The 25,141-nt window shown below is 38.3% G+C and overlaps 1 protein-coding gene across 1 annotated transcript in view; it reads right to left on the bottom strand.

The window, feature by feature from the left end:
• TEX15 (testis expressed 15, meiosis and synapsis associated) overlaps nt 1–25,141 on the bottom strand; it is a 72,660-nt gene that overhangs the window by 31,441 nt on the left and 16,078 nt on the right. Inside the window, exon 3 of the mRNA XM_032413792.1 lies at nt 13,140–13,305. Coding sequence (XP_032269683.1) covers nt 13,140–13,305 — 166 coding nt within the window. The remainder of the gene's footprint in view (nt 1–13,139; nt 13,306–25,141) is intronic.

The raw sequence follows: 25,141 nt of genomic DNA, 5'->3' as shown, positions 1-25,141 counted from the left end.
ATTCCAGTGTAATTAACATATAGTGTTATATTAGTTTCTGTTGTATAAGACAGTGATTCAACAATTCCATATATTACTCAGTGCTCGTCAAGTAAGTGTACTCTTAATCCTCTTTGCTTATTTCACCCATCCCTCCCCACTCCCCCTTTGGTAACCATCTCTTTGTTCTCTATAGTTCTGAGTCTGTTTTTTGTCTCCCCCCCCTTGTTCTTTTGTTTCTTAAATCGTACATATGAGTGAAATTCTATAGTATTTGTCTTTCTCTGACTGGCTTATTTTGCTTAGCATTACTCTCTAGATCCATCTATGTTGTTGCAAATGGTAAGATTTCCTTCTTTTTTATGGCTGAATTAATATTCCATTGTGTGTGTGTGTGTGTGTCTGTGTGTGTGTGTACACACATCTTCTTTATCCATTTAATCTGTTGACGGACACCTGGGCTGCTTCCATCATTTGGCTATTGTAAATAATGCTGCAATAAACAGGGGTGCATATATCCCTTTGAATTAGTGTTTTTGTATTCTTTGGGTAAATACCTAGTAGTGCAATGGCTGGATCATAGGGTAGTTCTATTTTTAATTTTCTGAGGAACCTCCATACTGTTTTCCAGAGGGCCTACATTAGTTTGCATTCCCACCGACAGTGCAGGAGGGTTCCCCTCTCTCCACATCCTCAACCAATACCTGTTGTTTCTTGTGTTGTTGATGTTAACCATTTTGACAGGTGTGAGGTGAGATCTCACTGTAGTTTTGATTTGCATTTCCCTGATGATGAGTGATGTTGAACATTTTTTCATCTGTCTGTTGGCCATCTGTCCTCTTTGGAGAAATGTCTGTTTATGTCTTCTGCCCATTTTTAAATTGGATTGTTTTTTTGGTGTCTTTAGAAGTTTTTTTAAAAGGGTTGGCTCTTCAGAGTTATCAGACACTAGGATCTATGTTAACTTATTAAAATGATGAAGCTCTGAGTCTCAAGACTTCCATTTCAGATATCACAGGTAAAATGAATTTGAATAGTCTTTTGTGTTTGTAGGGACATGTAATCAGATAAGAATATAAAGACCTAGTACATACAAAGTGACCAATTACTGAGAGAGGAAAGCTGAGGAGACTCCATTTTTAGAAAGGCTCCTTCTCTGCTAGGCCCCACTTACTCATGTTCTGTATTTTGCATCTGAATAAACCAAAGAAGCTATGTTCCCACCCTAAGTGGGAAACAAGAAAGTTAATCATTCTTAAGAGTTTTGTCCTAGGCCCCCAAACATCAGATAACATCTAAGAGCTGGATCCCAAACACGTTCCAGGCTATTTAGCTTCAAACAAACCTCAGTCAGTGCTGGCATCAATAACCCCTACCTTCATTGATTTATAAAATACACCTATTATTCACCTGTTACTTGCCTTTGACTGGACTCTACCCTGGATTCCTCAACCCCTTTCCAATATAATTGCCTAACTCCAAGCGATGAGACTCATTCTCCTTTCCTTTCTGAATCTCCCAGATATTCTGTTTGCTACTCTGCCTGTCACTTATGCTATTCAACAAACTCTGTTTTCACTTCCTGGCTTACATTTGATTTTTACCAGGTGCGAAGTCAAGGACCCTCCTGGATGGTCCTGTGGGACCCTTCTCTGGGTCCAAGAACCCAGCCTACCTGCATTATTACCAAGAAACACTAATGCCAATCAGATTCTATGCTAACAGAATATTTATGTTATCTTAAATATAAAAAAAACAAATAATAGCTAAGAATAATTTTCCAGAAATATTTACTCATGTCTTTATGCAATAATACTAATAAGGAATAAGTATCACAATCTGTCAGCCCCTGTACCTTAAACGTACTTTAAGCTCTGGAGTGGAAAGTTCGAAATCAACCGAGCATGCAAGTGTTAAACCTGTAGATATACTCTTGGTGGTGGGTTAGTCATTATTTTTTTTAACCACTATTTTATTAAACATTAAGTAAATAAATGTAAAAATTTTAGATAAGAAAATTCATATGGACAGAAAAGTTATGTATAAGTTAACACAGCACAACAAATGAGTGGTAGAAACAAGATTAGAATCCCGGATATCTTTTGGAAGACCATGAACTTAGAATTCACTGTGTGCTACTATGATGCTTATCTACTGAAACCAACTATAACAAAGTGTAAGTGCCTCAGATGGAATGCCCATGTCATAGTTAATTACATTATACAGGATAGATTTCCGAGATACCTTGTATATAATAGGTAGTGAATAATTTTTTGTTGAGTAATGAAACACTTTCAGTATCATATCTCAAAGTTTAACTGGAAAAAAAAGAACTCTATTTAGCTACTGGGGTGTGTGGAGGAGAGAATACAAGTATTCAGTCAAGTATGTTTTTTGTAAAATAATTAAAGAAAATGAAGTAATTGGCTTTGGAGAGCTGGAAAAAGAATTTAACTGTTTTCAAATCCATCAGACTGCTGATAAGTGATCAATCTCTAGCTGGCAGGAAGTACAATATATGAAAAGAAGCATAAATAAGGTAAGACAAATTGGGATTTAACTAAGTTTACAGAACAAGTAAATTGCTTTTAAAAAGAAAGGTTTTATTTATTTGACAGAGAGACAGAGCACAAGCAGGTGGAGTGGCAGACAGAGGGAGAGGGAGAAGCAGACTCCCCGCTGAGTAGAGAGCTGGACGTTGGGCTCGATCCCTGGACCCTGGGATCATGACCTGAGCTGAAGGCAGAAGCTTAACTGACTGAGCCACCCAGGCACCCTGTAAATTTTTTCTTTTTTTTTTTTAGAGAGGGGGAGAGAGAGAAAGTGGGGACAAGGGGGGGCAGAGGGTGAGGGAGAGAGAGAATCCCAAGCCCAGCACGGAGGCCAACATGGGGCTTGACCCCACAACCCCAAGATCATGACCCAAGCTGAAATCAAGAGACAGATGCTTAACTGACTGAGGCACCCAGGCACCCCAGAAGAGGTACATTTTTGATTCAAGTGTAGTGATGTCACAAGGTAGAGTAGCAGACCTCACCCTCTGGCCCCTAGCAAAGATCAACCATTAGATAGCTACCTATAAACAAAAACAGCTCTGAGAGAGCTTTGGAGTACACTTAAGAAACTTGAGCAACATGGTGGCATAAAAAGCTAGAGAGTAACTGCACCGAAAGGGACGGATGAACAGTTTCAATTTTCCTGTACCATCCCACACATTGAGCTGGCATTGCTCAGTGCCAAGAGGGAACTCTCTAGATAGAAAGAGTTCCCCTCACCAGGAAAGTGAGAGTGAGGTAACCAGTTTCCCCAGCCCTTTGGGGCACTAACACGAAGGATCAAGGATCTGCTTTGGTTTTACCCCAACCAGAGAATGGCAAAGCTGAGACACAAAGAGACTGGCAGGAACAAGGAAGAAAAGCAGAGGCTACCAACAGGAGCTATACAGCAGGAGCAACTACCATCCCACCGACTGCTCAGCAAACATCAGTAGCTTTCACTACTGAAGAAACCAACAGCCAGTGTGGCTGCACCCCTACAAATTTCACTAGTTTCAGACCCACAGGTATTTATATTTGTCGACACCAGCCACCTGAGTCTCCCCACCCGCCTTCCACCAGAAGCCAGCCAAAGACTCTCTGGCTTCAAGAGTGCAACAACCAACTCAGATTCCTGCAGCTGACACCCACCAATATGCAGGTGCTCAGGGCTAGCTCCTCCAGCTGTGTACTTATATGCTGTTGGCTAAACACCTGTCACCAGCCTAAGCTGCTGTGGGCACACCATGGCAAGATCCTGCAGCCACATTAGGCCACACCCATAGCGAAGGCCCCTATAGCTGCATGTGGGCCCAGATCAAGCCCTATCTTATGTCACTGGCCTGTATCACTAGGGTCACCTGCAGCTAGCTACTCCAGCTATACACCTGAATACCCTCTGGCCCAATCCCCATCATTAACCCCCACACTGCTACATGTCCAGGGCAAGATATAGCTAACACAGTAATGAACAACAGCCAGGAACCCCACAGCTGCCAGTGCACATGCTGTTGGCTGGTCCTTGTTGCCTGCCCTGGCACCCACCACTACATGTGTGTTAGCCACTGGACCCTGCCACAACACAGGCACCTGCAACTGAGTGTGTGCATATGACAGACTCAGGCCTCTACCACTGCTTACTCTGGTCTCTAGCTGATGGACCAGGAGGAGATGCTGAGAACCCCAACAGCCCTTGCAGCTTATGTGAATGCCTGGCAGCACTCACCAAAGACCACACAACTGTCAATAATGTACAGGCCAAGGCCTGATCCAGTGAGTTGTCATCCACCCCCCTAGACCTAAAGCAACTACATGCCCTGCACTTGGCACCCTGTATCATAGCACACTCTAACATGCCCCTATCTGCAGGTGAAGGTCTATACTTATCAAAGTTCAATGTATAAAGTCTGGAAAAGAAAACCACTTCTTCAAATTTATAGACACCTATGCAAAGCTATGAAGATTATGAAGAATCAGGGAAATATGACTCTACCAAAGGCATACAGTAAACCTCCAGTAATGTGCACAAAGAAATGGAGATACAGCATTTTTCCTAAGAATTCAAACTTGCTCTAAACATTCGACATAACATTGAAGTCCTATTTAGAAGAATTAGGCAAGAAAAACAGATAAAAGGCAACCAAATTGGAAACGAAGAAGCAAATGCAATCCCTATTTGCAGATGACTCTGATATTACACACAGAAAATCTAAAGACTCCACCAAAAAACTCCTAGAGTAAATGAATTTAGTAAAGCTTCAGCATACAAAATCAATATACAGAAAATTGTTACATTTCTATATACTGAAAAGATCAGAAAGAGAAATTCAGAAAACAATCCCATTTACAACAAATTGAAAAGAATAAAATACCTAGAAATAAATTTAACCAAGAAGGGGAAAGACCTGTACACTGAAAACTGACATTGATGAGTGAAACTGAAGAAGACACAGATATAAAGATATTCTATGCTCATGAATTGGAAAAATTAACGTTTTTTAAATGTCCATACAACCCAAGGCAATCTATAATTCAATGCAATCCCTACTGAAATTCCAATGGCATTTTTCATAGAAATGGAATAAATAATCCTAAATTTGTATGGAACCACAAAGACCACGAATAGCCAAAGCAATCTTGAGAGAGAAGAACAAAGTTGGAAGCACAATGCTCTCTGATTTCAAATTACAGCTTAAAGGTATAAAAATCAAAACAGCATGGTACTAGCATAAAAATAGACACATAGAGCAATGGAACAGAATAAAGAGCCCAGAAATAAACCCAGGCATATGCAGTCAGTTAATTTATGACAAAGAAGGCCAAGAATATAAAATGGGAAAGGACAGTCTCTTCAATAAATGGGGTTGGGAAACTGGACAGTCACATGCAAAAGAGTGAAACTAGATCACTTTTTACACTATACATAAAAATTAACTCAAAATGGATAAAAGACTTGAATGTAAGACCTGAAACAATGATCTCCTAGAAGGAAACATAGGCAATAGGCTCCTGTACATTGGTCTTGGCAATGATTTTTTGGATCTGACTCTAAAAGCAAAGGCAACAAAAGCAAAAATAGCAAGTGGGACTATATCAAACTAAAATATTTCTGCACAGCAAAAAGAATCAACAAAAGGAAAAGTCAACCTATGGAGTGGGAGAAAATATTTACAAACCATATGTCTGATAAGGGGTTAATATCCAAAATACATAAGGAGCATACAACTCAAAAGCAAAAACACAGTCTGATTTAAAAATGGCAGAGAACTTTAATGGACATTTTTCCAAAGAAAATGCACAAATGGCCAACAAGTATATGACAAGGTGCTCTACATCACTAGTCATCAGGGAAATGCGTATCAAAACCATAATGAGAGATCATCTCATACCTGTCAGAACGGCTATTCTCAAAAAGACAAGGTAAAGAGTGCTCGTGAGGATATAGGGAAAAGGGAACCCTGGTGCACTGTTAACTGGAATATAAATTGGTGCACCACTATGGAAAATAGTATGGAGATTCCTGAAAACATTAAAAATAGAACTACTATATGATCAAGTAATCCCACTTCTGGGTATGTATCTGAAGTAGATGAAACTGCTATCTCAGAGAGATATCTGCACCAACCATGTTCACTGCAGCATTACTTGCAATAGCTAAGACATGGAAACAACTTAAGTATCCATGAACACATGAAGTGATTAAAGAAAATGTGGTACACACATACAATGGAATATTATTCAGCAATAAAAATGAAGGAAATCCTTCAGTCTGCAACAAAATGAATGAACCTTGAGGGTATTACGGTACGAAGTCAGAGAGAGAAAAATACCATATAATCTCACTTACACGTGGAATCTAAAAACATCAAATTCATAGAAACAGAGTAGAATGGTGGTTGCCAGGCCTAGAGAGTGGGTGAAATGGGGAGATGCTGGTCAAGGGTACAAACTTTCAGTTATAAGATGAATAAGTTCAGAGGATCTATGGGACAGCATGGTAACTGCAGTTAATAATACCGTATCATATACTTGGGAAGTTACTATAAGAATAGAGCTTTGGGACACCTGGGTGGCTCATTCGGTTAAGTGTCTGCCTTCGGCTCAGGTCATGATCCCAGGGTCAAGTCCCCCATCAGGCTCCTTGCTCGGCGGGGAGCCTGCTTCTCCTCTGCCTGCTGCTCCCCCTGCTTGTGCTTGAGCTCTCAATAAAATCTTTAAAAAAAAGTTAGCTTAAAAAAAAATAGAATAGAGCTTTAATGTTCTCACCATAACAACAAAATTGTTAATTATGTGAAGTAAAAGATGAGTTAACTAACGTTATCGTAGTAAACATTTCATAATATATATGTGGATCATCACATTATACACCTTAAACTTACACAGTGTTATATGTTAATCATATTTCAATAAAGCTGGAGGGAAAAAAATTTTCTCACACAAGAATTCTGGAGATAAGGCGGTATAATAGTTTTCTATTGCTGCTGTAACAAATTCCCACAGACTTAGTGGATTGAAACAAATCAAGTTTGTTTTTTTTTTTTTCAAAGATCCATTTATTTATTTTAGAGAGTGCGAGCTAGGGGAGGGGCGGAGAGAGAGGGAGAGGGAGAATCCCTGAGCACACTTGTGGCTTAGGGGAGCCTGACAAGGGGCTCGATCCCAGGACTCCGAGATCATGACCTGAGCTGAAACTAAGAACTCAGCCGCTTAACCAACTGAGCTACCCAGGTGCCCCAACAAATCAAGTTTATTATCTTACAGTTCAGCAGGACGTAAGTCCAATATAGGTCTCATCGGGTTAAAATAAAGATGTCATTTTGATTGTGTTCCTGTGTCAGGGTCTGGGGGAAGATCTCTTCACTTGTTAGCAAAATTTAATTACTTGCAGAGGGAGGACTAACATACCATTTCCTTTTTAGCTGTTAGCTGTAGGCTGCTCCCAGGTTTTAGAAATTACCCGAATTCCTTGAGTCATAACACCTTTCCTCCATCTTTAAAGCCAGGAAAAACAGGGGGCACCTGGGTGGCTCAGTCATTAAGCGTCTGCCTTCGGCTCAGGTCATGATCCCAGCATCCTGGGATTGAGCCCTACCTTGGGCTCCCTGCTCTGCGGGAAGCCTGCTTCTCCCTCTCCCACTCCCCCTGCTTGTGTTCCCTCTCTCACTGTGTCTCTGTCAAATAAATAAATAAAATCTTTAAAAAATAAATAAAAAATAAAGCCAGGAAAAGCAGGCTGAATCCCTCTGAAATTTTTCTTCTGTCTCCTCTCTCTGACTCTCTTACATTTCTAAGAGCTCGTATCGTGAGTCCACTCACTCATATTGGGCCCACTCAGGTAACCCAAGATAATCACCATCTGCAGGTTTGTGATGTCAACCAGATCTGAAGAGTCCTTTTTGTTATGTAAAGTAACATGTTCACAGAGTCTAAGAATCAGGATGTGGGCATCTTTTGGGGGTGCACTATGCTGCCTACTGCAGGCAGATTCGGAATTTATTCAGTTCCCCAACAGTATTAAGAATTTAAGTTTCTTTGCCTTGATTCTCCACACTGCTTTCCACAGCTTTTATCTTTGTCTGGCTCCTCTAAGTCTTAAGAAGGCTGCCAAGCAGCTGCTAGATCTGTAAGCTTCCTTGCTTGCAGTCCTTAATAGAGACACTTGACTTCATCTCAGGATTTCCAGGAAAATCTCATGCTGTGTTCTAATGAGCCATACAGACTAGGCTCGTACATCAGTAAACCAATAAAAGAGAACAGGACTTGGGACGCCTGGGTGGCTCAGTCGGTTAAGCCTCTGCCTTCAGCTCAGGTCATGATCCCAGGGTCCTGGGATCGAGTCCCACATCGGGCTCCTTGCTCAGCAAGGAGCCTGCTTCTGCCTCTGTCTCTCTCTCTCTGATAAATAAATAAAATCTTTTTTTTTTAAAAAAAAGAGAGCTTTTTGTGAAACATAGGACAAAGAATAGTTTAAATTATTTAAGATGATTTAGAATTGTTAGACTATAGTCTACTAACTTGATTACCCTATATATCCTTCTTCCAACATATATACTTTAAAAAGCACTCATGCTCACACAAAACACTTTCGATCCACCTTGCAAAAAGGGAACCACCCAAAGTGTCATCCAGTTACTGCATCTAACTTCAGATCCATGTTGGGAGTAATACGCCTTCATTTCTAACAGGTCTGGATATAGATCTATATAGTTAACATCCATTTAGGCAATATATAGCTACAAGATTAAGTTATCTACACCCAAAAATACACTGGTAAAGGGAAAAAAACAGGATAACTACAATTAAATTCAGAAAAGTGAAGAATGACACAATAATGGTGTTAGCTGGCCCTGAGCAACAGTACATCCTTTTGAAAAGAAGCAGCTAGGGTTCTCTATCCTCAAAATTCTGAAGGCTAGTAACCATAGCAAGATCATGTTTAGACAATGGTTGCAATTAGGACTTTCAGTCTCCTAGCAACAAACCTCTGAAACCTTCGCATCCTCCAAGGCTCTGAATCTGAAATGGCCTTTAGCTACTGCATTCTAATTCGAAACTATCCATTTCTTCCCCCAAATTGCATTTAAAATTTATCTTTATTGTATAAACCTGAGTACTTTCCATTTACCTGGTAGAAAATACTTAAAAGGAGGTATTGGGAAAGTTAAAGGCAACAGACTTGTGCTTTGCAGCATACTTATTTCCTGTTAAATCTTCTTAAACCCAAATTCAAACTAACTTTTGAAAAGATGAATTCTTTACCTCAAGCTAATCTTATGAAGCTGATCTGTGATACCAGATCATAAGAATAAAGAATCTTTCTTACGAAGTCTGAATTTTAAAGGCCTTTTGCATCTAAGACATGGCCAAGGCAGTTTAACATCCTGAATATTCTGTATAATTTCCCCCAAAACCAAAACCTCAGGAAACAAATGGTTGTGCCCAAGGTATAAAGGATTATCACCAACTTCTCAAGTTGGCACCCTTACTGCCCAATCTCCAAGTTAAATCCATAGTGTAGAATCTCTTATTTGCCAGTACCCCTTTGCAGTATGAAATTCACTATCAGCTGGAATATGGTTGACTTCAAGTATAAAAACTTGCTCAATTTGGCTTAAAAATAAGTTGACTTCTTATAACAAGAAATTCAGAAATCAGGCAGCATTTATCAGGGTTGATAGATGCCATGGCTCCAGATGTCATCAAGGATCCAGGTTTTTTCCATTTCTTTGTCCTTCTGTCCTCAGCTTTAGGGTCATCCTAACACTAGTCTTTTTATTACTTCACAAAGGTGCTATCAGTAACTTAAACATGCTTTCTTGGTTCACATCCAAATGGCTTCTCTTTCCCAGAGACCACCAAGCCAATCCATCTTGAGTGTGTTACTGACCCAAACTGATTTATTTCTGCCCACCCTTGGAACCAATCATTGATAAAGTAAATGAAATTAACCACAGATGGCTCAGACTATATCTGGAGTGAAACATAAACTAAGATCTCAAGTACTAATTCAACTACAACATTTAGCCGGGTACTGACAATCTTTAAAATGATATCCTTTCATATAAATTTTTATTTTTATTTTATTTTTTTTAAAGATTTTACTTATTTATTTGACAGACAGAGACAAAGAGAGAGAGAACACAAATAAGGGGAGTGGGAAAAGGAGAAGCAGGCTTCCCGCCGAGTAGGGAGCCCGATGCGGGGCTTGATCCCAGGACGCTGGGATCATGACCTGAGCCGAAGGCAGACACTTAACAACTGAGCCGCCCAGGTGCCCCAAATTTGAAATTTTTAAAAGTAATTTTAAAACAAAAAGGGTCAAACTGATAAAAATAAGGCAATGGACTTAAGAATAATTCAGTTTCAGTTTCTCTTTTACCCATTAAGACCAGCTCAAGTTTAACTCTTCAAAGCATCTCTCAAAACTCTTAAGAACAATCAGTCCCTCATATGTGTACCTATATCTTTATTTTAACATATTTTATATTTACTTCTAAACTAGAATGTGAACTCTTTAAGACAGGAAAAAACATTCATTGTTCTTTGAGGGTTATCAAATACAGTGTCTGACATAGTAGGTACTCAAATATTTAATGAATGATTGAATACACAGATGTTTAGATTTTTTTTTAAAAGATTTTATTTATTTATTTAACACAGAGGTAACAGCAAGACAGGGAACACAAACAGGGGGAGTGGGAGAGGGAGAAGCAGGCTTCCTGCTGAGCAGGGAGCCTGATGCAGGGCTCGATCCCAGCACCCTGGGATCATGACCTGAGCCGAAGGCAGACGCTTAACAACTGAGCCACCCAGGCGCCCTGATGTTTAGATTTTTAATGCTTTTGCTGATTTCAGACTTAAGAAGTGGTAGATGGAATGTAGATAAGAAGTAGAAATTGGTATCCTTTTGGAAATACTTGTTTTTGCTGAGCCCATAAATACAATAACTCCTCTAAAGGGAGTGATAGAAAGAAAAGCCATGGGGCACCTGGGTGGCTTAGTCAGTTGAGCGTCCAACTCTTGGTTTCAGCTCAGGTCATGATCTCAGGGTTGTGAGACAGAGTCCCACATCAGGCTCTGTGCTCAGTGGGGAGTCTGCTTGAGATTCCCTTCCTCTCCCTCTGCCCCTCCCCCTACTCTCTCTTAAAAATAAATAAAATCTTGAAAAAAGAAAGCAGAAGACAGAAAGAAAAGCCAGAGGCAGTCAATGTTACTAATATATTTTCTTTTCATTCTATTATTTTCTTCTAACCATTTTTTTTTTTTAAGATTTTATTTATTTATTTGACAGAGACACAGTGAGAGAGGGAACACAAGCAGGGGCAGAGGGAGAGGGAGAAGCATGCTTTCTGCTGAGTAGGGAGCCCAATGTGGGGCTCGATCCCAGGATCCTGGGATCATGACCTGAGCCGAAGGCAGACGCTTAATGACTGAGCCACCCAGGTGCCCCTAACCATTTTTTTTAATTTTTCTTTTTATTTTCTTTTCCACTTGGTCTTAAGGCTAATTAAAGGTACTTTATAGCATCACTGGTTTTTAAAAAATGAAATAAAAATTTAACAATTAAGTGCCCACTGTGTTGCCAGCTTCATACTATGGACATAAAAACAAAAAAGATAAAACTCACAATGCAGGAGAATCAGACAAAACCAATATATGGTAGTAAGACCTATAAAATGAGTATAAAGTACTATGGGAAACAAATGAGTTTGTCTAATTGGGCAAATAACTAAGAAATCAATAAATCCTACACCTGTTGGTTATTTGCAATGTTATAACATGTCATGTATTGTTGGGTAGTTGTTCTAATTTCTCTAAAATCAACAGGTTGTAAATTAAGTGTTGGGCAGGGGAACATTACAAAAAAGGACAAAATTTTAAAATGCCTAAAAGAACTAAAATCAAAGAACAATACCAGCAATTAATTTTTGATCAAACTCTTATTTCAATCTGGAAGTGGCGGGATATAACCAGTCCATTGCACTTTTGCTCAAAACTGTTGTTTTCTAGATGACAGAATATGCTATCAACTAAATCTGTCATTCCCACCAATTCTCTCAAAGTGACATCAGGGGGTAAGTATGTTTAAGTCAAGAGGAATTAATTCTAAAGCAAAAAAAGAAACCAAAAACATTCCAAAATGAGTTCTAAGTGTGGGTCCTTGATCAAGCTACAGTTAGGTTTTAAATTAAATGTCAATTAGTGAAGGAGGAAAAATCAGAAAATGAAAAAGGTAAACTGTGTTCACCTAAGATCTAGATCTATAAATACAAAATGTTTACAATGAGAACTTTGCATATGCTTTTCTTCTTTCTTACGAAAACAAAATACTGGATTACGCCTTCCCAAAAAGTACAAGTAGTACTTTAAAAAAATTAAAATGAAACTAATTTAACACTTTACGTTAACTATACTCAAATAAAAAAAAATTTAAGAGAAAAAAAATAGGGGGTGCCTGGGTGGCTCAGTTGTTAAGCGTCTGCTTTCGGCTCAGGTCATGATCCCAGCATCCTGGGATCAAACCCTGCATCGGGCTCCCTGCTCTGTGGGAAGCCTGCTCCTCCCTCTCCCACTCCCACTCCTCTTGCTTGCGTTCCCTCTCTCGCTGTCTCTGTCAAATAAATAAATAAAATCTTTAAAAAAAATAAAAAGAAAAGAAAAAAAATAGTGGCTCTAGTAGAATAGCTGGAAATAGCCAGATACAATTTTGCCAAATTAAAACATCAACTAAGTCTCTGAACAACTGAATCAAGGAGAAAAAGTTATTTTCTGGATAATTTAACTGCTGTTTTATATATGCAGGAGGCATGAGGGATCTGTAAAATGGGTGCTTAATAAACGTGCTCATGTATGCTTCTGAAAAAATTTATCAAGATTAAAAAATTACAAGTGTCTGAAATCTGGCTACATAAACCTGTAAAACTTATTAATCAAAATCTTACACTTAGCTCTTCACTATTACACAAGGCTATGAGAAGCCAACAAAATAATAAACAAACAATCTCTGTACTTATTTTCTTAGTAATACTTACCAAATCTCAAATGGTAGAAATTACAAATTCTTATGACTTCAATAGTAAAAAGAAAAAAACCCAAAATCTCAACCTTTAGGTCATAGTAACTTACCTCTTAGAAGTAAAATTTTTTTCCAGATCCTCATTGTGAACCAATTTTGTATCCCCAAACTGCCATGATGATTGTAGATCACAGCCTACATCAAGCTGGCACTGGTTAAGAGTATCATGTATGAAACTATACTCTCTAGTATTGGTGCAACAAGGTGACAAGTAAACTAAAGATAAAGAAAAGGGAATAAATAAAGTTATTTGACTTTAAAATTATATCTTTGTACATCTACAGAATGACATACATAACTATAGTATCAAAACCACAAAAATGACATTGGTAAAATCCACAGATGTTAAGATTTTACCAGTTTTACATGCATTTGCGTGTGTATAGTTCTGCACAATTTTGTCATATGTATAGATTCATGGCAACCACTATAATCAAGATACACAAGTGTTCCATCCCACAAAGATCTCCCTTAAGCTGTTTTAAAAATAGAATAGTACTGACAACTGTATTCCCCTTCTCTGCCTCTAAGTCTTGAAAACTACTAATCTATTCTCCATCTCTATACTTTTGTCATTTCAAGAATGTTTTGTAAAGGGGCGCCTAGGTGGCTCAGTTGGTTAAGCGACTGCCTTCGGCTCAGGTCATGATCCTGGAGTCCCAGGATCGAGTCCCGCATTGGGCTCCCTGCTCGGCGGGGGGTTGGCTTCTCCCTCTGACCCTCTTCCCTCTCGTGCTCTCTGTCTCTCATTCTCTCTCTCTCAAATAAATAAATAAAATCTTAAAAAAAAAAAAAGAATGTTTTTAAGTAGAACTTTGTAGTTGTGATCTGTGGACATTAGCTTTTTTCATTCAGGATAATCCCTTTGAGATCCAACTAAGTTGTTATTTCAATAAATGGTTTCTTTTTATTGATAAGTAAGTACTCTATGGTATGGATGTACCATAGTTTAACCATTCACTAGTTATAAACCAAGGTGGTTGCCAATTTTTGGCTATTACAAATAAAGCTGCTATGAACATTTGTGTATAGGTTTTTGGGTGATGTACATTTTCATTCCTCTGGGATAAATGCCCCAAAGTGCAGTTGTTGAGTTATACGGTAGTTGCATGTTTAGTTTTTAAAGAAACTATTAAACTGTTTTTCAAAGAGTGGCTCAGCTTTCTGGTTTCCACTGGTTGTATGACTGATCTGGTTTCTCTATATCACTGCTAACATTTGGCATTGTTATTCTTTTAATTTTAGCTGTTTTAACAAATGGGTAGTGATATCTCATTGTGGTTTCCATTTCCTTAATGGCTATGATGTTGAACATTTTTTTTTGTGCTCATTTGCCATCCGTACATCCTCTTTGGTGAAGCATCTGTTCATCTCTTTTTCCTTACTAATTGGATTTTCTCACTTCCCTTTTTTTTGCTTACTAATGAGTTTTGAAAGCACTTTGTATGTTCTGGATATGAGTTCATTTCGTATACATGATTTACAAGTGTTGGTGAGGATGTAGAGAAAAAAGTACCCTTGTGCACTATTGGTGGAAATGGAAGTTCTTCAAAAAATTAAAAATGGGAAATACCATGTGATTCAACAATTCCACTACTGGGTTTTTACCCAAAGAAAATAAAAACACAAATGTGAAAAGATACATGCATCCCTATGTTTACTGCAGCATTATTTATAGTAGCCAAGATGTGGAAGCAGCCCAAGTGTCCAACATAGATGAATGTATAAAGAAGATGTGATACAAACACACACATATACACACATGCATATACATATACACACACAATGGAGTATTACTCAACCATTAAAAAGATGAGATATTGCCATTTGCAACAACATGGATGGACCTAGAGGGTATTATGCTAAATAAGTCAGAGAGAGAAAGACAAATACCATATGATTCCACCTATATGTGGAAAATGAAAAACAAAACAAATGAATAAACAAAAAGCAGAATCAGACCTATACATAGAAAAACTGATGGTTGCCTGAGGGAAGTGGGGTGGGAGAATGGGCAAAATGGGTAAAGGGGAATGGGAGATACAGGCTTCTAGTTATGGAATGAATAAGTCAGGGGGAGAAAAGGTACAGAGTAGGGAATATTGTATTGTAATGGTATTTTAATAGTGTTGTATGGTAACAGATGGGAGCTACGCTAGTGGTGAGCACAGCATAATGTACAGAATTGCTGAATCACTATGTTGTACACCTGAAAATAATGTAACATTGTGCGTAAACTATACCCCCAAAAAACCGCAAACCCCCATTTTCTTCCACTCTAAGTTTTCTTTTCATTTACCTAACAGTCTTTCAGAAAGTAAGTTTTTAATTGTGATGAAGCCAATTTATCAAATTCTTTTTAAAAGTTTATTTTAGTAATCTTTACACCCAACATGGGGCTTGAACTCACAACCCCAAGATCAACAGTTGCATGCTTTACCAACTGAGCCAGCCAGGGGCCCACCCATGATTTATTTTGAATTATTTTTTGTGTGTAGGGTGAAGTTCCTTTTCTTGCTTATGGATGTTGCCCCAATTGCTCCAGCAACATCTGATGAAAAGACTACCTTTCCTCGACTGAATATACCTTCATAAAAATTAACTGAAAGAAAATCAAATGAGCATATTAATGTCAGTCTATTTCTGGAATCTCTATTCTGTTCCACTAATCTATCCCCCTCTGCCAATGCTACACTATCTTGATTACCGTGGCTACAAAGTAAGCCTTAATATTGAGCAGAGTAATTACAGTTTCTTTTTCTATTTCAAAATTGTTTAAAGCTATTCCAGTTTCTTTGCCTTTTCATGTAAATTTGAGAATAAGTTTATTTAGAAAAAGACTTTTTCAATATTACAATACATTAAATTACAATAAATCTAAAGATAGGGGCGCCTGGGTGGCTCAGTCGTTAAGCGTCTGCCTTCAGCTCGGGTCATGGTCTCAGGGTCCTGGGATCGAGCCCCGCATCGGGCTCCCTGCTCAGCGGGGAGCCTGCTTCTCCCTCTCCCACTCCCCCTGCTTGTGTTCCCTCTCTCGCTGTGTCTCTCTGTCAAATAAATAAATGAAAAATCTTTAAAAAAAAAAAAAAAAAAAAGATAAATTTGTGGAAACCTGCTATCTTTATTATGTTGAATCTTCTAAACTATAAGTATACCTCCCTAAATAACAGATTCTCCTTGATTTCTTTCATCAGCATTTGCAGTTTATTTATTTATTGAGAGAGAGAGTGCTCATGCAAGCAGGGTGAGGGAGGAGCAGAGGGAAAGGGAGAGAGAGAATCTTAAGCAGGCACTTGATCTCAGGACCCTGAGGTCATGACCCGAGCAGAAATCTAGAGTCCAATGCTTTTTCTAAAAAAAAAAAGATTTTATTTTTTAGAGAGAGTGCACGCTTGAGAGACAGCACAAGTGTGGGGGGTTGTGGGGGGGAGAGGGGCAGAGGGAGAGGGTGAAGTATTTCTCTGCTGAGCAGGGAGCCAGATGTGGGGTTCCATCTCAGGACCCTGGGATCACGACCTGAGCTGAAGGTGGACGATTAACCGACTGAGCCACCCAGGTGCCCCTCAAGAGTCTGATGTTTAACCAACTGAGCTACCTAGGTGCCCTAGCATTTGTACTTTAAAGCATAAAAACACTGTACATGTTTTGTTAGATTCATACATACGTATTTCAAGTTTTGAGCTATTATAAATGGCATTGTTTAATATTTTGATTTTCATGTATTCTTTGCTAATATATAGAAATTCAATTGATTTTTCTATGTTTTCTCTTTTTTAAATTGAAACATAGTTGACATACAATGTTATATTAGTTTCAGGTATACAACATAGTGGTTCAATAATTATATTCATTACAAAATGTTCACCACAGTAAGTGTAGTTACCATCCGTCACTGTACAAATTACTATATATTACTGATTATCCCCAGGCTGTACTTATCATCCCCATGACTTATTTTATAAATGGAAGTTTGTACCTCCCTCTCCTCTGGCAACCCCTACTTTCTTCTCTGTATTTATGGAGTCTATTTCTGCTTTTTGTTGGTTTGTTCACTTGTTTTGTTTTTCAGAATTCATATGTAAGTGAAATCATATGGTATTTGTGTTTTTCTGACTTACTTTACATAGTATAATACCCTCTATGTCCATCCATGTTGTCACAAATGGCAAGATTTTATTCTTTTTTATGGCTGAGTAATATTCTTGTGTGTGTGTGTCTGTGTGTGTGTGTGTGTATACATACACATACAACAACATCTTCATCCATCCATCCATCCATCCATGGACACTTAGGTTGCTTCTACGATTTTTCTATTTTGATCTTGCACCCAGTGACCTTGCTGAACTTATTAGAGAATTTTTTTCTTTTTTTGTAGATTCCCTGGGATTTCCTATGTTGACCATCATGTGATCTTCAAATAGAAACAGTTTTATATCTCCTTTTCCAATCTCTGTTTTTAAGTTAAATTCATTCTTTTTTGCACTGGCTACAATTTCCAGGACTATGTTGATAAGAATGGTAAAAGAGAATGTTCTTGCCATCTTATAGAGAAAGCTTCAGTTGATCATCATTAAGTGATGTTAGCTACAGGTATTTTTTCTTCATGAAGTTGAGGAAATTCCCGTTCTTAGTTTGCTGGGTCTCTATCCTGAGTGTTGAATTTTGTTGAATGCTGAACTTAGTTGAATGCTTATTTTGCATTAATTAATATGATCATGTAATTGTTCTTTATTCTTCAAATATAGATTAACTTTCAAATATAAAACCAGGCTTGCATTCCTGAAAAAAAACTCTTCGGAAGTAGTGTAAAATGCATTTTATATACAGTACTGCTGAATTCCATTTATATAAGATTTCTGCATCAATGTTTATGATGGATATTGGTATGTATTGTTTTTTTTGTATTATATTTGTCTGGTTTTAATACCAGGGTAATAGTGGGCTCATAAAATTATTTTCTACGTTCTGGAAGAGGTTCTGTAGAATTTGTATTAACTCTTTCTAAATGTTTAGAGTTCTCCTCTAAAACCATCTGGGTCTAGAGATTTCTTTCCAACCATGTTTTCAATTATGAATTCAATTTCTGTAATGATTATAAAAAAGGGTATTTGAATAATCTATTTAGTATTGTGTGTTTTGTTACTTTGTACTTTTTGACAAACTGGTCCATTTCATCAAAGTTGTCAAGTTTATGTAAGCAGATCTGTTCATAGTATTCCCTTTTTAAACTTTCAATGCCATGGGTCAGAAATGATATTCCATTTCATTCCTGATAGTGGTAATTTGCGGCATTTCTATCTTCTGTCAGTCTTGTTAAAGGTTTGTCAATTTATTGATCTTTTCAATCAACCAGCTTTTTTGTTTCATTTATTTTCCTTCTTCTGCTTGTTTTGGGTTTGTTACTCTTTTTCTATTTTCTTAAGGTGGAAGCTGAGATTATGGTTATGAAATCCTTCCTATTTTTTAAATTTAATTCCAGTACAGTTTACATAGTGTTATATTAGTTTCAGGTGTACAATATAGTGATTCAACAATTCTATACATTACTTAGTGTTCATCATGATAAGTGTACTCTTAATCCCCTTCACCTATTTCACCCATCCCCCTACCCACCTCCCTCTAGTAATCATAAGCTTGTTCTGTATAGTGAAGAGTCTGGTTTTGGTTTGTCTCTTTTTTTGTTCATTTTCTTAAATTCAACATATAAGTGAAATCAGATGGTATTTGTCTTTCTTGGACTTATTTTGCTTAGCATTATACTTTCTAGATCCATCCATGCTGTTGCAAATGGCAAGATTTCATTCTTTTTTATGTCTGATTAATATTCCATTGTGTGTGCACATTTGTGTGTATACCACATCTTCTTTATCCATTCATCTATCAATGGACACTTGGGCTGCTTCAATAATTTGGCCATTGTGAATAAGACTCCAATAAACATAGAGGTGCAATAAACATAGATCTTTTGAATTAGTGTTTTTGTATTCTTTGGGTAAATACCCAGTAGTGATATTACTGGATGATATGAAATCCTTCCTATATTTTTTTTTAAGATTTTATTTATTTATTTGACAGAGAGAGACACAGTGAGAGAGGAAACACAAGCAGGGGGGAGTGGGAGAGGGAGAAGCAAACTTCCTGAGGAGCAGGGAGCCCGATGCAGGGCTCCATCCCAGGACCCTGGGACCATGACCTGAGCTGAAGGCAGACGCTTAACGGATGAGCCACCCAGGCGCCTGAAATCCTTCGTATTTTCTAATATAAGGTTTTAGTGCTATAAATTTGTTAGCAATGCTTTAGCTGTGTCCCTCAAATTTGGTATGTTACATTTTAATGTTTATTTGATGTATATTTTTATTTCCCTTGAAATCTCATGAGTATTGAGAAATGTGTTATTTTCCATGTGTTTGTAGACTTACATATTACTTTATATTAATTTCTACTTTATACATGGCCCAAGAACACATTCTGTATGACTCCAATTCTTTTAAATATGTTGAGATGTGTTTTGTGGCCCAACAGATGTCTATCCTGATGGGTGTCAAATCAGCACTTGAAAAGAATGTCTATTCTGCTGTTGTTGGGTGAAGTCATGTACAAATGTCAATTAGATTCTGTTGCTTGACAGTATTAAGTTCTTCCATATTTTTGCTGATTTTCTGTCTTGACATGGGGCTTAAACTCATGGGGCTTGAACTCACGACTCTGAGATAAAGACCTGAGCTAAGATCAAGAGTTGGACGCTCAATCAACTGAGGAACTCAGGCACCCTAACTGCTGATTTTCTGTCTTAATAGTTCTATCAATTTTTTTTAATTGAAATTCAAGTTAGTTAACATATACTGTAGTATTGGTTTCAGGAGTAGAATTTGGTGATCATCTCTTACTTAAAATACCCAGTGCTCATCCCAACAAATGCCCTCCGTAATGCCCATCCCCCATTTAGCCCATTCCTCCACTGGCTCACCCATCCCTCAACCCCCAGTTTGATCTCTATAGTTAAGAGTCTCTTATGGTTTGCTTCCCTGTTTATCTTATTTTTCCTTCCCTCCCCCCTATGTTCATCTGTCTTGTTTCTTAAATTCCACATATAAGTGAAATCATATAATATTTGACTTTCTCTGACTTATTTTGCTTTGCATAATACACTCCATCTAGTTCCATCCATGTTGTTGCAAATGGCAGGATTTCATTCTTTTTGATTGCTGAGTAATATTCCTGTGTGTGTGTGTGTGTGTGTGTGTGTGTGTGTGTGTGTGTGTGATCTTCTTTATCCATTCATCAGTCAATGGACATTTGGGTTCCTTTCCATAATTTGGCTATTGTTGATAATGCTGCTATAAACATTGGAATGCATGTGCCCCTTCGAATCAGCTTTTCTGTATCCTTTGGATAAATACCTAGTAGTGCAAGTGCTGAGTCATAGAGTAGTTCTATTTTTAAATTTCTGAGGAACCTCCATACTGTTTTCCAGAGTGGCTATACCAGTTTACATTCCCACCAACAGTGTAAGAGGATTTCCCTTTCTCTACATCCTTGCCAACATCTGTTGTTTCCCAAATTATTCATTTTAGCCATTGTGACAGGTATGAGGTGGTATCTCATTGTGGTTTTGATTTGTATTTCCCTGATGATGAGTGAGGCTGAGCATCTTTTCATGTGTCTGTTAGCCATCTAGATGTCTTCTTTGGAAAAATGTCTATTCATGTCTTCTGTCCCTTTCTTAACTGGATTATTTTTTTGGGGTGTTGAGTTTGATAAGTTCATTATAGATTTTGGATACTAACCCTTTATCAGATATGTCATTTGTAAATATCTTCTCCCATTCCAAAGGTTACCTTTTAGTTTTATTGTTTCCTTTACTCTGCAAAAGCTTTTTATCTTGATGACTGCTGAGGCTAGGACTTGGAGTACTATGTTGAACAACAGTGAGAGTGGACATCCCTGTTGTGTTCCTGACCCTAGAGGAAAAGCTCTGATTTTTTTTTTCCATTGAGGATATTAGCTGTTGGTTTTGTTTTGTTTTTTTTTAAAGATTTTGTTTATTTATTTGACAGAGAGAGAGATAGTGAGAGCAAGAACACAAGCAGGGGGAGAGGGAGAGGGAGAAGCAGGCTTCCTGTCGAGCTGGGAGCCCGATGTGGGACTCGATCCCAGGACCCTGGGATCATGACCTGAGCTGAAGGCAGACACTTAACGGCTGAGCCACTCAGGCACCCTAGCTGTTGGTTTTTCATATATGGCCTTTATGATGTTGAGATATGTTCCTTCTATCCCAACTTTCTTGAAGATTTTTATCAAGAAAGGATTCTGTATTTTGTCAAATGCTTTTTCTGCATCTATTGAGAAGATCCATATGGTTCTTATCCTTTCTTTTATTAATTTGGTGTTTCAAGTTGATTTGCAGATACTGAACCACCTCTACAGCCCAGGAATAAATCCCACTTGATCGTGATGAATAATCCTTTTAATGTACTGTTGGATTAAATTAGCTAGTATCTTGTGGAGAATTTTTGCATCCATGTTCATCAGGAATATTGGTCTGTAATTCTCTTTTTTATTGGGGTCTTTGGTTTTAGTTCTATCAATTGTTGAGAGAGGTGTGCTAAAGTCTCCAACTATAATTCTGGATTTGTCCATTTCTTCTTTCAGTTCTAACAATTTTGCTTCATGCATACTGAATACACATTAAGGGTTGCTATGTCTTCTTGGCAGACTGACCTTTTTCATCATTATGTAGTATCTTTGTTCCTGGTAATTTTCTTTCCGCAGAAGTCTACTTTATTGGATATTAATAAAGCTACTCTCACTTTATTTTGATTGTTTGCATGGCCTATCTTTCTGCTTATGTTTATTTTCAAAAAATGTGTATCACTATATCTGAAGTGAATTTATCAAGTATATACTTGAGTCATGTTTTTTAATATATTGTGTCAACTTCTGTTTTTTTTTTTTTAATTATTTACTTATTTATTTATTTGACAGAGAGAGACACAGCGAAGAGGGAACGGGGGAGTGGGAGAGGGAGAAGCAGGCTTCCTGCTGAGCATCGAGCCCAATGCAGGCCTCGATCCCAGGACCCTGGGATCATGACCTGAGCCAAAGGCAGATGCTTAACGACTGAGCCACCCAGGTGCCCCTCAACTTCTGTTTTTTAATTGGTCTATTTGGAACATTTACACTTAATATAACTGATATGTTAGGTCTTACGCCTGCCATTTATCTGTTTATTTTTCCCTTCATTGTTCAATTCTCTATTTCATTTTCCTGACCACCTATGGGTTACTTGAACATTTAAAAAATTCATTTTGATCTATTTTTATAAAAACATTTAATTCTGAGGTTAACTGTAGATTCACATGTAGTTGTAATATATAACACAGAGAGAGCCTATACCCATCCACCCAGTTCCCTCCAAAGGTAATATTTCACTTTATAATTATTTCCTCTATATTCCCTGAGAATCACATTAGAAAATGTTATAATTTTTCTCCAACTGTCAAATACAATTAGAAAACTCAAGAGGGGGTGCCTAGTGGCTCAGTTGGTTAGGCATCTGCCTTTGGCTCAGGTCATGATCCTGGGGGTCCTGGGATCAAGCCCCACATTGGGCTCTCTGCTTGGCGGGAAGCCTGCTTCTCCCTCTCCCTTTGCAACTCTTCCTGCTTGGGTTCTTTTTAAAATTTATTTTTTTTTAGAGAGCATGCAGAGGAAGGGGCAGAGGGAATAAGTGAAATCTTTTTTTAAAGATTTTATTTATTTATTTGAGAGAGAGACAGTGAGAAAGGGGACACAAGCTGGGGGAGAGGGAGAAGCAGACTTCCCACTGAGCAGGGAGCCCAATTCAGGGCTCTATCCCAGGACCCTGGGATCATGACCCGAGCCAACAGCAGATGCTGAACGACTGAGCCACCCAGGCGCCCCAAATAACTAAAATCTAAAAAAAAAAAAAAGAAAAAGAAAACTCAAGAAAAGGATGGCCCATTAAATTTCCCTATATTTTGACTCTTCCTATTGTTCTTTCTTCATTCCTAGTGTTCCCAGCTTCTTTCTTTTGTCATTTTCTGTTTAGGGAACTTTGTTTAGCCATCCTTTCAGGGTGGATATGCTGATGTAAAATTTTTAGTTTACTTCATCTGACAATGTTTACTTCTATTCTTGAAGGATATTTCTGCTAGGGACAGAACTCTGGGTCGACAGTTTTCTTTCTACACTTGAAAAATGTGCCAATTCCTTTGGACTCCATGGTTTCTAATGAGAACTCTTCTGTCATTCAAAAAAATTTTTCCCCTATAGGGGTACCTGGCTGGTTCAGTTGGTACAGCATGTGACTCTTGACCTTGGGGTCATGAGCTCAAGCCTCTGTTGGGTGTAGAGTTTACTTTAAAAACATTTTTTCCCCCAGAGGAGCCTGGGTGGCTCAGTTGGTTGGGCGGCTGACTTTTGGTTTTCGGCTCAGGTAATGATCGCGGGGTCCTGGGATTGAGCCGTGTGTCGGGCTCTGCACTCAGCGAGAAGTCTGCTTGAGGATTTTCTCCCTCTACCTCTACCCCTTCCTCCACATGCTCTCTAAAAAAAATAAATCTTAAAAAAATTTTTCCCCCTATAGATATATGGTTGCTCTAGTTGCTTTCAAGATTTTTCTGTCCTTAGTTTTCAGAAGTTTGATTATGATGTGCTGTAGCATGGACTTTTTTTGGGTTTATCTTATTTATTAAAGCTTATTCAGCCCCTTGACTATATAGGTTTATGCCCTTTGCCAAATTTGGGAAATTTTTCGCCAGTATTTCTTCAAATACTTTTCCATACTCTTTCTCTTTTACTTTGGGGACACTGAAGACAAAGATGTTTAATCTTTTATTATTGTTCCACATGTCCCTGAAGCTCTGCCAACTTTTTTTCTGTGTTGTTCAGGCTGAGTAATTTCTATTGTTATTATCTTTAAATTCACAGACTCTTCCCAATGTCTTCTCAATTCATCTCTGGAACCCATCCACTGAGTTATTTAAATTATTGCATTTTTCAGTTCCAAAATTTCTACTTGGTTATTACATTTTCCACTTCTTTGCTGAGATTTTCTATTTTTCTTTTGTTTCAAGAGTGTTCATAATTGCTTACTGAAACATCATTATAATGGCTGCTTTAAAAGTCTTGCCAGATAATTCCAACTTCTATTTCATCAGAGTGTTGGCATTTGTGGATTATCTTTTCTCATTTAAACTGAGATTTTCCTGATTGGTGGTAAATGAAAGATTTCAAAAAATTATATCTTGGTCATTTTGGATGTTAAGAGTAAGAGACTCTGGATCATATTTAATCTTGGGTTTTAAAAAGCTTCTACTGAAACTGAGCCAGCAGGGGAATCTGCCAATAGGGAAAGGGGGGGCGGGGTACTGATTCTTTACTACCAGGTGGGACTGAAGTCCTGGCTCTCCACAGGGTCTCCAATGACACGGTGGGGGGATGATTTGTTACCCCAAGGAAGGAGTGGAGGTCAGCGCTCCTGACTCAGCCTCCACTGACAAAGTGGGAGAGGGATGGGTGCTTTGTAATTGGCAGGTGTCACAGAAGTCCAGGCTCCTTACTTGGTCTTTATTGGCTCTACTCCAAGTGAGAAGGGGTGGCTCATCACAGGGCAGGGGTGGAAACCATGGACACTGCAGGGGCAGGGGACGGCAGGGAGGGGAACTTGTTACTGCCATGAAGGCAAAAGGCATTTAGTGGAAGTCTAAGTCCTCCACTTAAGCCTTTGCTAACAAAGGTGTACAGGTTGTATTTTCACCCCTAATTTTTTGTAGGAGTAAGGTATTTATTGTCAACTAGGTTTCTATTTTTCTAGGATGTGCCTTTCCCAGTCCTTGGCAAGGGACTTTTTCTTGGGGCTTTCTGTGTCTGTTTCAGATGGCATTCCTGGACTGTTGGCATCCAATCTAAGACATGGAGGAAACAAACAAAAAAACCCAGAGAACTTACTGCAATAGCATTCCTTGATTCCCAGGGTCCTTAGCTGGTCCATTTTCTCTAAACCTTTCAAAGTCTTCTAATATTTGTT

This window comes from Phoca vitulina, unplaced genomic scaffold (genome assembly GCF_004348235.1).
Source record: "Phoca vitulina isolate PV1807 unplaced genomic scaffold, GSC_HSeal_1.0 scaffold15, whole genome shotgun sequence".
NCBI lineage: Eukaryota > Metazoa > Chordata > Mammalia > Carnivora > Phocidae > Phoca > Phoca vitulina.
The sequence above is the reverse complement of the archived record's forward strand: the minus strand, read 5'-3'. Positions and strand labels throughout refer to the sequence as shown.